The 15,769-nt window shown below is 49.7% G+C and overlaps 2 protein-coding genes across 6 annotated transcripts in view; both read left to right on the forward strand.

Annotated features, from left to right (window-relative positions):
* Positions 1 to 513: 513 nt before the first annotated feature.
* Positions 514 to 5,539, forward strand: Droj2 (DnaJ heat shock protein family (Hsp40) member A4-like). Of its 2 annotated transcripts, none has more exons than XM_077420330.1 (5): positions 514 to 729; positions 2,512 to 2,689; positions 2,793 to 3,090; positions 3,189 to 3,528; positions 3,607 to 5,539. In XM_077420330.1, the coding sequence occupies exons 2-5, from the start codon at positions 2,558 to 2,560 to the stop codon at positions 4,034 to 4,036; spliced, it is 1,200 nt and encodes a 399-aa protein (XP_077276456.1). In that variant the 5' UTR covers positions 514 to 729; positions 2,512 to 2,557; the 3' UTR covers positions 4,037 to 5,539. The 2 variants fall into 2 exon arrangements, with proteins under 2 accessions (XP_077276456.1, XP_077276455.1); XM_077420329.1 differs by having other exon boundaries at positions 2,515 to 2,689.
* A 744-nt stretch (positions 5,540 to 6,283) lies between these two features.
* The window catches only part of LOC143905197 (uncharacterized), a 210,914-nt gene continuing 201,428 nt past the window's right edge, over positions 6,284 to 15,769 (forward strand). For 2 of the 4 annotated variants that reach the window (XM_077420428.1, XM_077420427.1), the window contains exon 1: positions 6,284 to 10,300. In XM_077420428.1, coding sequence (XP_077276554.1) covers positions 8,793 to 10,300 — 1,508 coding nt within the window. In that variant the 5' untranslated portion in view covers positions 6,284 to 8,792. The remainder of the gene's footprint in view (positions 10,301 to 15,769) is intronic. The other 2 variants (XM_077420425.1, XM_077420426.1) reach the window with 1 other exon arrangement.

Raw genomic sequence — 15,769 nt, forward strand, 5'->3', positions numbered from 1 at the left:
AGGGAAAAACATTTCAATGAGGAGAAAATAACAAGAATAATGTGATTATATGATAGACGATAAAAAATGTGATTATATGTAAGAGAAATTAATATTCAACATTTTATCTTACATACACGCCTTGTCCGCAAATGCGATATATTGATTTTCAAATTAATTTCTTAAAAAAATATATGTACCGATAAAAATTTAATTATACATATATTGATGGCCCCACGTGGTTCAATTTCCCAAAAATCATTCGTCGAAATCGAGAGAATCATGCGATACAAATAAAAGGTTATCCATGTAAAATCCATTGCGAACAAAGAAGTTATAAAAATCTTTTATAAAAAATTAAAAAGAAGGAAAACATGGCGTGTTTTTCTGAAACTGCTTGATCGGCCCGACGTGAAAATTGCGTGAAACTTTCGAAAGGGGCCGTGTGCCGTGCGCGCGCGCGCGCGCGCGTAGCGCTTCCGCCAACGTCGGAAGCTGATTGGCGCACGACCGTCGGCCTGACGTCGACCATTGCCGTTCTCTAGGAAGTTTCGAGAACGTAGCGCGCCGCACAGGCGGCAATATCGGCAGGCGACGTGGGCGCACGGGGTTCAGTCGGTTCAGTCTTCTTCAGTCGTTCGGTTCGGTACGTGAAACGTTGCGACGCGGACGCGGGGACGGAACGAGGCTCGTGCGAAACGTGCGCGGTCATCCTTGGCGACACTCGCCTCGTCGCTTTTACGCAGCCAGGTAAGTGGTTCTCGCGCGAAATCGCGAGATCCCCGTTGTCGAGGTTGCGGATCCGACGGTGGCCCGTGGGCGGGCGAGCAACGGGCGGACGAAGTCGCACGATCGATCGATCGGTCGGTTGGTCCGCCCGCGCGATCTCTTTCTCTCTCTCTCGCTCGCTCGCTCGCTCCGAGAGGCGCAGCGAGGCGTAGGACGCGTCTATAACTTCTCGGAATCGCTGTCCCACGGAGTGTCGGGAGTCGGGAGTCTCGTCGCGATTCCTCTCCTGGTCCGAGTTCGCGTAACGGTTACCGGAGCTATCGGAGGGGAGGCGAGGGAGGGGACGGCTTGGCGGACGGTCGAAGGTTGCGCGTTGCGCGGCGATATAATTCGCACGATTGCACATTAGCTGGACTGGACATTTACGAAGCGGGAATCGAGTTCAATCGAGTCGAGCTGATCGGCCCAGGGCGAGTATACTCGCGTCGCGACAGCGAGCTCGGAAAGAAAGATGGTGGAAGCCAGTAACCTGGCTCTCGAGTCTTCGCGCACGCTTCCCTGATTCCCTGACTCGCGTCGATCGACGATGCACCCGCGGCATTGGCTAAGACGGCTAGGAGAAAGAAAAAGAGAAAGGAAGGGAGGCCGCAGGAAATAGCAGAAACTCGCTTATCACGGAGAAACGCGCTTCTCTCGCGATAGCGCGTGCGTCATAGCCGTCATATCGAATCGCGAGCGAGCGAAATTCGTCGCGGGCGATCCGGTAAACGTTTTTTTTTTTTTTTTTTTTTTATCCCGTACTCTGCCGATTTTTTCATCCTGCTCGGGGGAAACCGCATGCGCTCGGTATACCTGCGCGACACCGGAAGACTCCGCGAAGCGAAGAGACGGGGGTCTTTGTTCGAGAAGCGTCCGCGACACTTGCCTCGCCTTGCCTTTTAAAATCCTCCGCTCGCTGGTCTACTCAATCGTATATACTCCCAGCCCTGCTGCCGTAGACGCCATTTTGAAACTCGCATGAATCCACGCACGAGTGTTGCGTTGCGTTCTTTGGATTCACGGGCGAACCTCTGGAGCTGCGGCGAAGAACCGTCCGCGTGCAAGTTGCGAGACTTGAAATGAATCGTGATAAAAATTAGGAAAAAAAGAGAAAGAAAAACGAACATTTATATGCTCAATATTTTTCCCCGTTTTTTTTTGGTTTTGCTCTCCTTTTTCGCTGTTAGATATAAGTGCAATTTGAAATTCAAGGTCAGAACGGAAGTTCTTGTCCTGGGGCCATTTGTTGCCAAGTGCTTCTGTTATCCGTTGCACTTTATGTAACAATTCGAGCTGTTAATTTAAATATTCGTGAGACCAACTCCAAGTTGCATAGTCGCGCTACGCGCTCTCAGTCTCCGATCTGACGATGTTAGAATTGATGAGTATTATTGAGCCTAGATCCAATTATGCAACGCTAGAAAAAGCGATGCATTCGTTTTAGAATTATTGTTTATGAATTAATTATGAGCTAAACGTGACTATACCTTTTTGGTCGTGCCTGCGTATTCGCAACATCTCAGGTTGTTTACTTCATCGATGAAACGAATAGAGCGTATATGATTCCTCTGATGTCGATTTATCGATAGATTAAGTGATTTGACATTTTGAGGGAATTCATTATGCGTGTGCATTCCCCTCCCCCCCCCAAGAACGTAAAACTTGTGTTTTAAGCGTTTTTATCTGTGAGGAAAATTCTCATGTATTGGCAGTACCTTTAATTAAAAAATTGAGAAATTATAATATTTTTTTTCTTGGTTTCAGCAGCAGGAGCGTTTTTAACGTAACACGAACTTCTTAACGCGTGAAAATGGTTAAGGAGACTACATTTTATGACGTACTGGGCGTGAAGCCCGGATGCTCGCAGGAAGATTTGAAGAAGGCCTATAGAAAGCTGGCTCTGAAATATCATCCCGATAAGAATCCTAATGAAGGAGAAAAGGTTCTCGCATGAAAAAAAAAAACCCTGAATCTTAAAATTTTAAACGTTTATCGCGTTACACATGATAAAATCTAATATTTACGAAATGTCGTATGTTTTTCAGTTTAAGCAAATTTCTCAAGCGTATGAGGTATTGTCGAATCCTGAGAAGAAGCGTATCTACGATCAAGGTGGAGAGCAAGCTTTGAAAGAAGGCGGTATGGGTGGTAGCGGCTTCTCTTCTCCTATGGACATCTTCGATATGTTCTTTGGCGGAGGATTTGGCGGACGAGGAGGTAGAAGGAGAGACCGTCGAGGTCAGGATGTCATGCATCAATTATCAGTTTCTCTCGAGGAACTTTACAAGGGAACTGTTCGTAAACTCGCTCTGCAAAAAAACGTCATCTGCGAAAAATGCGAAGGTAAACGGTTTTATGGGATGAGAACGGTTATAATTCTAAAAACATCTATATCTGTGTATCTGGGGCGAGAGAAAACGATTTCCTTTTTTTTCTATTAGGTGTCGGTGGAAAGAAAGGTTCCGTTGAACAATGTTCGACGTGTCATGGCTCTGGCTTGCAAGTACAAATCCAGCAATTAGGTCCGGGAATGTTGCAACACTTACAAACCATGTGTACGGAGTGTAAGGGACAGGGAGAGCGTATCAATCCCCGCGATCGTTGCAAGTACTGCAACGGAAGAAAGACTACTAGAGATAGAAAGATACTTGAGGTTCACGTTGATCCGGGGATGGTCGACGGTCAGAAGATAATTTTCAGCGGCGAGGGTGATCAGGAACCAGACTTGGAACCTGGCGATATAGTTATTATTCTCGAAGAGAAAGATCACGAAGTATTCAAGTTAGTAATATTTCATTGGAATATTTATTGGCTCATTATTTAACTGTTATCGATACGCCGCGATTGATTAAATTACAGGCGTTCGAGGAACGATCTGATCATGCGAATGCAACTAGAACTCGTAGAGGCATTATGTGGATTCCAGAAAGTGATTCGCACTTTGGATGGTAGAGATTTAGTGATAACCTCGCTTCCCGGCACCGTGACGAAACACGGTGACCTGAAATGCATCTTGAACGAGGGCATGCCGATTTACAAGGATCCGTTTACACACGGCAGACTTATAATACAATTTATAGTCAATTTCCCGAAGAGCATAGAACCATCGCTTATCCCGGCATTGGAGCAGTGTCTGCCACCGAGAGAAGAGGTTATAATTCCAGACGGTGCCGAGGAGTGTTTACTTACCGACTTGGATCCCGAGCAGGAGCAAAGGCGGAGAGACACGAGACAAGCGTATGAAGAGGACGAGGGGGGTCCATCGCGAGTCCAATGTGCCACACATTAATTTGATTACACTAACCCTGCAATAAACATATAGCCGTTTCTTTCATTTCGAACTCTCTGTCCCATTCGCTCGATTCTGTATCGTGCCCGAGAAACAACATGGATATATAGGCAAGTTGTTCGACGAGTGAAAAAGAAGTTGAAATAATTCGACTGTTTGGAAACGCAAAACAGCGAGTACTGTAGTTATCGATTCTTTAACTTTATTAATTTTTACGCGGAATATCATACGATCTTGAAAGTAGATAATCGTTACCACCTAACGAAAAGCATATCTCTATTCCCGATGAAGGATCTTATTAAAGTGCATCTTATTGAGATACTTATATAAATAAGATGCTTTATTAGAATTTTAGTTTGTCTATGTAACTATGTTGTTTTTTTCGTTAGAGAATCACTAAAAATGTGTACTTATCATTACGCGATGATCAGAAAATTTAAATTTATTTAGATTTAACGTAAAGTTTTTTCCGACGCCGGACGTTACAGCGCAATGAAAGGCATCATTGTATTCTCGAACATCGCGATTGTCTCTGATGTTTGACCACGTGTATCGCTCCAATAACCAGCTAGCAGCTCGACAGTAAATACTACATGGCTAAAAATAGAGTTAAAATTCATATATATGTTTATTTAGTTCAATTTTGTGAATTATCCGTATACGATTACTTCCTTCGGATATCAATAGCAGCAAACTTGTTTATTCCGGATTTTTAAGCCTGAAAGTTGTCTTTTACAGTTTTCTAGAAGTTTTCTAGAACTTGAAATAACCTCGGGATGTGTGTCAATCAATGTGGAAACGGTATAAACTACGCTTGGTTAAAGCCTTAACGTAACGTTATCAATCGTACTAGAGATCTTGAAACTTTTCAAAGCGGGACATTATTCCATATTCGTAGTATTTAATTTTTTCCAGTCGCTTTTGTATACTGGCGTGTGACGATGATAACGGAAACACAATTTTGTTTGCAAACGATGCGAATAAAACGGGGAATCAGGTTCCCGTACGTGTGTGTGCGTGGACGATTGCGCGTATTCATAAGCAGCTTCTGTGCAATGATACTGTGTCGGATCTAATAATTTTCCTTCTTTACATTCGCCAATGCTGAGATTTTATTACATATTTTAGTAAAATCAATGGTTGTCAATTTAGTGATTTCCTTCCCGTGGAAACTTATACAAACGAACAAAAAATGATCTTTTCTTAATAGATATATTTCTACAAGTTTATCGGGTCATTTTCACCGTTTATCTTCATTAACGCGCATGAACAAATGCTCTAGATAATTCATAGATTCCGTACTATATTCAATTAATATACTTTCGATACACATTCACATAATTTACCGTATACATGGTCGTGTACTCGTCCGCAGTTACTATAGCGAATTTTAATAAATAGCCACATGTCTTGTAATCTTATTTATTATAGGAAAAATTGGTGATTGATTACTTAGGTACTTTTTTTGAGCGTCTCAAATAAATTTGGAACTGTAAAATGAGATTATCGATTTTACGCCCTTTTCAAAATAGGACCTGAAATTCCTCGCATGGTTCGATCAATCGAAACACTGTTCCACGCGTAATTTCTCCCTAAGATTTATTAATTCGTCGCAAGTAAACGCGCAGATTAATCGCTAATGACGTAATATTTAATTTATAGATTTGCCTCCTCGTAGTTTTCGTTTTAGAAATAGAAAGAGGTAACGTCCAAATTAATTTTCAATGACACGAGAGGAGATTCTATTTATTTTAAAACTGAACAATAAAATAAATGGGATTAAAAAAATGTGAGCTTTTACGCGAATGAAATTAAAACGGAGTAAATTTTTTTGCGTTAGCTTGGCATCCGTGCAATCGATTATTCGATAAATAATTATAGATTTGTGAGCCTTCAAATATTATTCGCCAATTCGCGCGCGATACGCGAAGATTCGTGATAAACATATATTTGCGAAACGTCGATTCACGAATCGCTCGTTATTTCGTGAATGCCTGGATTCCGTGAATGACGGATTCATTCGTTCTGGCGCGAGAGAGAAGGAGTCATCGGCCATTAGAGACGAGAGGCGCGATATCGAATAAGCCCGCGGGGACGACCGCGAAATTAACGCGCGTCCCGCCCGACCGATAGCGGCACCGTCGCGAGTCGCGCGCGACCGCTCCCGTCCCGCTCTGCCTCGCGTCTCGCGAGAGCTCGAGAGCTCGCGAGTCGCGGCGAGCGGGTCAATGTTTTTAGCGACGTGCTTAGTGACGTGCGAGTGGCCCGAGAGTGGCGAGTGGCGAGTGGCGAGTGTCAGCCAGCCAGCCAGGCGCAGAGCCAGCCGTCGTCGGGAGTACAATATCAGTTACGCGAAAACGGCGTAGCGCACCGGGCACGGCATTCCGATCGGCGGATCGGCCGCGCGACGTCCGTGTCGGCCGGCGGTGAGAGTCGAGTCTCGGGGCCACGTTGAAACGCAGAAGGCGTACGCAATTATCCGACGTGCGTACGGCCGTCGCCGCTCGCCGCGTCCGCGCCGCTACCGTCGCGTCAACCGAAAATAATATACACCCGGGGGGGGGGCGAGAGAAAGAGAGAGAGAGTGCGAGCGGAGAGGTGAGGCCGCTCCGTGAGAAACGGAGCAGCGCGGACCGCGCAGGTGTTCGGCACGGCGAGAGGGTTAGTTAACTTAACCCGAGAGTTCGTAACCGCGCTCGTAGTGGTGATACGTGGTAGTAGTAGGAAGGTAGTAGTGGTGGTGGTGGTACGAGAGTACGAGAGGTAGTGGAAATGGTGACGGTGGTGGTGGAAGAGTGCCGGTGGTGGTGGTCGTGATACTCGCTGCTGCTGCTGCGGCTGCTGCTGTGACGATGACGCAGCGTCACAACGCGACGTTCGTCCGTCCGTGCGCGATTTAACCCGAATCGTTACGCCAGCGGCGTAAAAGTGTGTCTCTTTTTTGTTGTTGCCGTTCCTCTCTTTCGTACGGAACGCGGCGTGCGCGTTCGCGCCATATTTACCGATCGAGCGCCGACCGCGGGCGACTCGAGCCGAGCCGAGCCGCCTGAAGTTCGGCGCGATTAAACGCCGCGGCGCGGTGCCGCGGTATATACGCAGTCAGTAGTCAGTGTCGAGGGAGATGGCACGCCGCTCGGCCGCGTTATCGCGTTCGCCGGGATCGTGATTGTCGGTTGCGTGACGGGTTTTTTTTCGCCCCCCCCCCTTCCTCCCATCTCTCGCGATATCCCAAGCGGCGTGCCGTTCGGCGTAATGACATAATTGAGTGCGCGTCTTCGGTGCGTTCGCGTACTCGGGAGTGCGTACTCGCGACGACTCGATCGGAGGGACGAAGTTGTGGTGGCTGTGAAGTAAGGCGCGAGTTTTCGAAGGACTCTCGATCCGTTTCAACGAGTGTCGGTGGGGGCGCGCTTCGATTTCGAATCGCCGGGAGCCGGGATTAAGCCGCGACGCAGTTGCGAGTCGCGCGCCGCGACATCGGGGGGAATCTTCGTCGATTTCGCGTCGCGGCGGCGGGCGGCGGGGACCCGCGAACAGTGAACACGGCGCGGGTGGCGGCAACTGTACGACCACGGGCCGCCGTCACCTTGAGCCGAGAGCGAGAGACCTTTCGCGCGTACATAGGCTCTCGCTCGCTCCGCTTCGGAGAGAGACGTAATTCCCCGCCGATAAACGAGCGGCTCGGGCCTCGGGCCGCCGGCTGTGAGAATTTCGAGTCAATCGAGTCGAGTTAACGGCAGTCGCGACCTTGCTCGACGCCGCCGCCGCCGCCTCGCGCACGATCATGCTACGTAACGACTCGCGACGTGTGCAACGCTCGCCCGCGCGGCAAGAGGACGCGGCGTGGAACGTCGCCGTGCCGCGGCACCGAGTCTTCTGAAAGAGAGAGAGAGAGAGAGAGAGAGAGCGATAGAGCAAAGCGGCGGAAACGCGGAGGGAAAACGTCAGCCGGCCGGCCGGCACCCGACACCCGATGGCGCCGTTTCGAATTCCGATCGCGTTCGCGTGCGACGACGTGTCACCAGCTGCGACATTTTGACGAGCGTACGTCTTACCTCGGGAAAGGAAGAGGCGGAAGAGGAGGAGGGTCGGTGGAGAAGGAGGGGAAGGAGAAGGAAGAGGAGCGAGGAGCGAGCGGAACCGAAGGAGGGAAGCCGAGGAGCCGAGCCGCCGGATCGTCGAATCTCGCGGGAGAAAACGCATCCGTCGGCGCGTCCCGCGCCCCATGCCCGGCGATCCCCGCTGGCGCGTCAAGGAGGTTAGACGGCCATTGACCGGCGCGGCGGCGAGCAGCGACAGCGACGGTGCGTACTACGCGCGCCAAACACGCGCCGGTTTCGAGCACGCGCGACGTAGGGGAGCGAGCGATTCTCTTTCCCGCCGTTTCCGCAAGGGGAGGGACGCGAGAACCCCCTTTCCCCGTCCCCTCCGGGGGATCCACGCTCGTGTCCGAGTCGCGCGAGCGTTTCAACCCGGTGCGGATTCGCGTATATTATGTCGTGCTACGTGTGCCGCGCGGAGAGACGCGACGCGACGTGGAACAGCGACATCGGTGAGAGCGCGCGCGAGGATTATTCGTGGACCACGGGAGGTTCGTCGTCATCGTCGAGCGCGTGAGGAATCGTGAGCCGGCTCTCGCGGAGGATGCGGCAGTACCCGCCGCCGGTGTCCCCACGTAGGCGAGCTACGTGCCACGTCGCGCCAGTGATGTCGTGGGTGTCGTCAGGGTCATCCGCAGCGCTGCTGGACCTGGACCATGGCCGGCAAGCCTGAGCAGCCGTCCACGCTCCCCGCTCCCCCGAGTCACGGCCATCAGCATCAGCAGCAGCAGCAGCGTCAGCAGCGTCATCATCATCGGCAGCAGCAGCAAGTGCAACAGCACGCGCATCGACAACAGCAGCAGCAGCAAGCCGTGCAGCAGAATAGCGTTCTGGTGTACGTGTCGGGGGAGAACTTCGCGTACGCCACGGCGGTGGGTCAGAATGTCGCCGCAACCGCTGCTGCCGCTATCGCGGTCGGTTATCAGTCGCAGCCGCAACAGCAGCAGCAGCAGCAGACGACGCAGTACGCCGGTATCCTGCGGGCACCGCAGGTGGCGACGGCGCAGGCGGTTACGACGACCTTTCCCGCCAAAACCGCCGTGTATCGCGCCGACGACAGCGGTAGCGGGGTCAACGTAGGGAACAACGCCACCCCCGCGATCGGCTGTTGCCGTCTGAAACCGTCGCTCGAGACGACGACGACGACGATAACGACTACGGCGGTGGCGACGACCGGAGCGGATGGCTGCGAGTCGAGACACGCTTCTCCTCTGGCGACCAACGAGGACGAGGAGGATTACGCGACGCTGTATCGACGGGCCAACCTGGGGCATTCGACGACGGTGCGCGCCACGTCGACGACGACGACGGCGATGATGACGCGCGTCGCGGGGTCGCGCGAGAACGAGCGAGCATCGGAGGACGGAGAACGCTCGACGGCGGACAACGATCCGACGGTGTCCGGCGCCGCGAAGACGTATCAGACCGCGCGGCTCCAGCGCGGCGTCGCCGCCGGTGACGCGTACTCCGCGAGGTTGAGCGGCGAGTATAACGCCACGACGAACGACAATAGAATCGTCGCGGCGCGACCGATGCGGGATCCGGGCGACGTCGGTCTTCTCGGTGGTGACGACGAGTGCGTCGCGTACGGTACCGCGACGTCCACCGGCGGTAGTAACGGTATCGCGCTTCAAAACGCCGGCGAGCAACGGGCGGCGACGAGCGTGGACGACGAGAGCCGGCAGCGGGACGGTTTCGATCGGCAGGCCGCCTCCTCGGCGCCGACGTCGGCGCTGGGCGCGACGGTGGTCGGTGTTGGCGACGGCAGTGTTGGTGTTGGTAGTGGTGCCGCGTCCGGCGGTTGCGACTCGGTGAGGTCCGACGAGTCGTCGATGACGACCTACAGCAGCCTCAGCAGCCCTGACGAGAGTCAGAGTCGTCGGCAGCCGGGACAGCACGACGGTGGCATGCCGGTGGCGAGTAATAATCATCCCGGCGGTGGTAGTGCGTGCGTGCAGCAGGCTGCGCGGCAGCAGCCCCCGTCGCGTGTCAACGGTAGTAACAACAATGGTGTGCAGCATAACGCAGTGGTGTTGACAATGAACGGTGGTGCGGTGGTTACGCAGCAGCAGCAGCAACAGCAACAGCAACAGCAACTGTCGGCGATCAGCGTGCCACGTGGATGGAAAAGGATATGCACCAACGGGGTCATCATTTACATCAGGTGAGTTATTATCGCTATTATCAGCGATCAGTGGTTTTCGATTTATCTCGTCAAGCGCTATCGCGTAGCGAACAAGCGTGTGATACTTAACAATGGCACGTAACGCATCATTAGCGTTTCGATAAAACGTAGACCATTGGTTCAACTCATCCTAGCGAGCAAACACAGATTTTTTTTTTCCCCAAATGTTTAACGAAGGCTTATCGCGACAACGTGTACAGTGTGTCTTTGTTTAATCGCTGCGAGACGCCGCGTGGTGGTACATGGTATACTTCGAACACGACCAGGTGCGTATTCCTGATGGTATCGGCTCGGAAACACGCCACGCGGCGCCGTACTGCGTACAATCGGCACGGCAATAAATTACGTTCCGCGTACGTTCCTCGCGTAGATTCTCGGGTTGCCTTATATCTCTTCTCTTCGCGCGGAGAAACTGGGCTATCTGAGGAGGAAAAATTAAATTTGAAATTGGTCGTCAAGCTTGGGGAGCTTGGGAGTTTTATATCGCTTAAGTATATATTGTTGGTGGTCGCTTTAATAAAAATATTATATTTCGCGCGTTATGCGCGAGCATTATATTATTGCACGCTCGGAACTAAATTAAGCGCGTAGGAGCAAAGGTAATTTGTGCTGATAACGAGCCACCCACGTAGGCGCATTGAATGAGCGAGCAAAGTAGCTTGGCTCGCGCTACGCGACTGCCGCCGATCGTTCCTCGGTTCGTATTAATTCCGGCGCAACAATGATAGAAACCTATTATTGTTCCCGTAATGTCGTATCGATTTAACCATCTCTATCTCTATCCCCGCTCCTCCGCTCCTCCGCTCCCCTCTCTCCTTCCCTCTCAGATGCGCAACAGGGATTATTTCGACCCCGCCGATCCCGGAAATTAATATTCTCCGACCGCGAATAATACGTATCGCGGATTATCATCGCTCTTATAACCGCGCGTTCGCGCGCACGTGCACCGGGCGTACCCGGGTTTCCGCGCGGAATTAATTTTAAACGGTGCTTGACGTAACGTGCGCGCGCGATCCTTTACATTCGAACTATTTGCAGAGCCATTCCGCCGGATTCATAAAACTTTCACGGCCCGCTCGTGAGAGCTTGCGAGAGGCCAAGTCGGGATGAAGGCACGTTTAATTTTAAGGCTCGCTCGGCGATGAAACACGCGTTAAACCTTTTCACAAATCTCCCTCTCTCCTTTTCCCTCGATAAAAATTTATCGTTATTCCGCTCTTAATATCGTATGTTTATATGCGCCCCGCTATATCGAGAATGTCTGAACGCAGCAAGAGACGGAGTCTCGATCTATCTTCTTTTCTCTCTCTTTTTTTCCTCAAACGCGGAGACTAGCCGCAGTAACGTCGCGAGTGTCCCGCAAATCGAGCAATAATTCGCGAGAGACACATTTAGGTGCCAGACGGACGTGTTTAAATTTATTTCTCGTCGACTCCATGCCAACGTGGCAGCCACTCCTCGTCCTTGTTTCTACGATGTTAACTGGCTTCGCTTAATTTATGAACCTTACGGATATAAAAGTCCCGGGCGCGCGTCTGGAGTACGCTTATCGCGCGATAAGGCACGACGTATTCTGCTCGTGCTTCCTACTTCTACGATTAACTTGGGCAACGGTGCCGATGCCAATCTTTTTAATTTGTTTTCTTGGAAAAGGAGCACTTTTGCGTCAGCGCAGCGTGAAAAGTGGAGCTAATAGTGGCACGGAATGAGAAATGTAATTATCGCGTCGTCGAAAATCAGCTACTGACGCAAATCGTAATCTGTATCGAACATCTACGAGCTCGGTGCTCGGTGAATATTTAAGATTATTTAACCTACGTAATTTTCTTTTTTTTTTTGTATTCGTTAAGTATCACATTTAGAATTTTAAAAGTTATCTCATTTGACGTATGAGTCATGATATGATAATACGATCGCTAGCTACTCTGTCAATAGAAATATTTGACATTAAATGTCATATTTTTTACGCGTTATCTCTATTTAAGGTAATACACTAGGTACATCGTTTATCTTCGAATAGAAATATTTTTATCTTAAAATAGTTATGTAGCCACGTCATTGTAGGCCGTACGTTGAAAGATTAGTTGCACATTCTCGTAAATTACAATGTCAACATATATTTCTTTAGAAACTCTTCAAGTCAAGATAGCCTTGGCAAAGACCGCTGAATAAAAGGTTTACGCTGCCATATAACTGATCGTGAGCATTGAAATTTGTATGACGCGAGAACGTGTTACACACACAAATGTTGTTTTCCGTACATTTACATTGTGATCGCACGCGCGAATTTATTAGCTCGAAAATTAAAGTCTCACGGCGCGACGACGGCGCAAATTTATTTTACACACACGTGGGCGTTAAACGCACGTATGGTAAATCGCGCAGTGTAAATCGCTTTCATAACTCGTAATCGAATTGCCCAACGTGAAAGTCGAACGAGGCAACTGCACCTCGATTTCTTTTACTTTCAGGTAGAGTTCAATTTAGTCTCAATTGCCGTGAAGTATATATCTCCGCCTTTCTCCTCCAGAGTATTTCGACCATCGCGCTCGTGGCGGCGAATGTTGTTGGGGAAAGATTGCACTTGTATCGGATCGCATAAATTTTATTCCTAGCAGGCCCGAGGCTCGCTCTCGCTCTACCGTGTTTTCGCACAAAGTTGTAAAATACGGTTGCCTAATTAACACAAAGGTTTCCGATCGTTATTTAACGCGCAATAAAAGTTCGTTAATTAGAGCTCGCACTCCGAATTCGCATTGCCGTTGTCAATCTCGACAAATATTTCTGATATTAAATGAAAGAACTGGTGTTTTTTGTTTAATATATACGTTTCCACAGATATTTAACGGCGTAATGAAACGTGCCGAGTAAAGTTGTTCATAAAAGAGGAAAATACATCGTGAGTTAGTCTGCTTTTTTTTTTATTGCCTGGTCTATTTGTGGCTGTCGGCGCTATTTACTAAAGGTATATATACGAGAAGGGGTAACGTTATTTAATAATCCGGAATAACTATGTAAAACTTTGCCACCCGCTCTTGTTGGTTCCTCGCTGAAAACTTTTTCTCACCTTCGTCGCGACGGCGACGGCCGTACTTTTTTTCTTCGGGCAGTTTTCTTAAACTTTCGATGCGCGCGCGCGACATTTTCGAGCAATAAGAAGTTTGTCGCCGCCACACACATACAGCCGCCCGAGAAGCCATTCTCGAAGCGAAACTAGCGAAGTGGTCGATTATTTTGAATAATTGCGTTATTGCTTAATACACAATCAAATTAACAATATCCTGGAAACATTTCTCAGCCATAAAGTTTCGTATTTATTGACGCGCGAACATGCATATATCTCTAGAAATAGCATACGCGCCGCCGCGATTATAATTAACATATTCATTGTTCAATTCAAGACTTCCTGATACGAACAATCGCTTAATTGACGTAATCACATTAATATGAAACATTTAGCAAATTCTTTTATATTGATTGATCCGTACAAAAAAAAAAGGATAAAGATCGACTATTTTAATTATTATTTTAAAAGACGCACGTTTTTTCGAATAAAATGACACGTTCTTGTCCCCTCGACGACGTATGTAAGGGCCGGTGAAAGTATTGTCGAATCCCAAAAGTCGCTTAAATCCCATGGAATTCATTCGTTTCGCCGCCACTGAAGTCGGGAAGGGAAAACTACGATCGCCTCGAATGTAATTGGCGCGGCGGACCGACTTTGCCTCTTAATGCGCTCTCTGCAGTATTTTGATGCCGGGTAGGCCCCACGTGAAAGCGGGGAAAAAAAAGGACCGAGGGAAAAAAAGAGAGAGAGAATGGGAGAGTCGACGACGAGGCGGGATATCGGCTTGCTCGGAATGAAGGGGGAGCCGCGGCGAGCCGGGGGTACGCGAGGCGAGGGCGGAATAGAGCCGGAACGAAAAAAATACGTCGTAAAGCCGGATTAATCCGCGCGCTGGTCGCGCCGCCGCCAGAGCTCATTGATTGCATGGAATCCGCGGGAGAGAGAGAAGAGAGAGAGCTTCCTGCTTTTCTATTGTCACACACGCGGCGAGAGACACCGCGCTGGCGCTGGCGCTGGCGCGTTTTCTGCCTACGGATAAATTGGCAAGTGCGCGCCTCCCGCGCGTAATCAATAGGCGGATCGCTTTTGTGCGAGAGTGAGCGGAGCAAGGTCGCCTGGACCGGGACGGCGCGCCGCACGCGGCGGATGCTGCGTGCGCGCGTGTCGCGCGTAGGTAGATTTATTTCCCATATAAAATCAGGACGACAGAATTGATCGAGGTACAACAATGTGTATCTGGAATTTTGGGAAATAGTAATTCGATAGTAAATGTATAAACTGCACGCTCGACGTTTTAACAACTACTGAATTATCTATATTGAATTTATTTTTGTATACGCGCAAATCGCGAGAGGGCTGAATTAGAATGAGAATGATAATTTACAAAAATGTTAATGTAATTTCATTAATGTCTCATTTCGTGGAAAAGCCGATAGTGTACGTAGTAGATTTAATTTGATTCTCATACGTCGCTCCGGGCTCCGGGACATCGATGTTCGCTGTACTAATGTTATAACCCCCGGCACGGCTTTAAGCGGGACGCATATATGACGAACGCGACATGATAAACGGCGGGCGGAGAGAGAAGACTAATAAGCCGATTAAGATGAGTTTCAACGCTGCATTATTGTTTACGGTGTATCATTCCGGCTGCGCGTTGGCGTCGTCGACGCTCCCGCGCATTCCTACAACTAAATGCAAGACTAAATGTCACCGTGGGGGCTACGGGCTACGGGCGCATAAAGATCACGTAAGTGCACAGCGCGGAAAAGTGAGCGCGAGCAGCAGTTTCTCTCTACCGCGATCTGTGCCGAGTCTTCAATAATACGCGGAACCGCGAGCCGCGTACATTTCTCACGGCTCTCCCAGGCCAAGCCCCGATGCCACGTGCGTCTTGGAATCGTTCTGCCGCCGAGGTAATCTGATTTTCGCTCCGCGTTGTCCGGTGCTGAATCTCGAGCTTATATCGATCGTTTCACATCGCGCAGGGAGAAAAAAAATTTGTCGGCCGTTCGAACGGCAACGTTCAATCGCGTTTGTGATTTTTTCCGCGCTCGTTCGCGCGCGTGTTGTTTCGCGTCCGTTTCCCGGTGCGGACACAATTCCGCGAAACAAACGCGTCGCTTCGACGCGCGTTGTATTTGCCGGCCAAGCGCGTTCGCTCGCGTGCTACATCGGCCGACGCGGCAGTCAGCTCGCGCCGATAGAGGATTACATTTTCACGGCTGTGCAATACATCCGTGGGTCTTATCGATCGACCGTGGAAATACAGGCTGCCCTCAAACCGCCCTTCGTGTGGTTTTTTTTTTAACTGTTCATTCCTTGACTAATTGGAGATTGATATCGAGAAAAAAATGTATACCGATAGTTTTTGCGCAATT

Source organism: Temnothorax americanus, unplaced genomic scaffold, assembly GCF_048541705.1.
Source record: "Temnothorax americanus isolate GAGA-0224 unplaced genomic scaffold, ASM4854170v1 Scaffold6, whole genome shotgun sequence".
NCBI classification, from domain to species: Eukaryota; Metazoa; Arthropoda; class Insecta; order Hymenoptera; family Formicidae; genus Temnothorax; species Temnothorax americanus.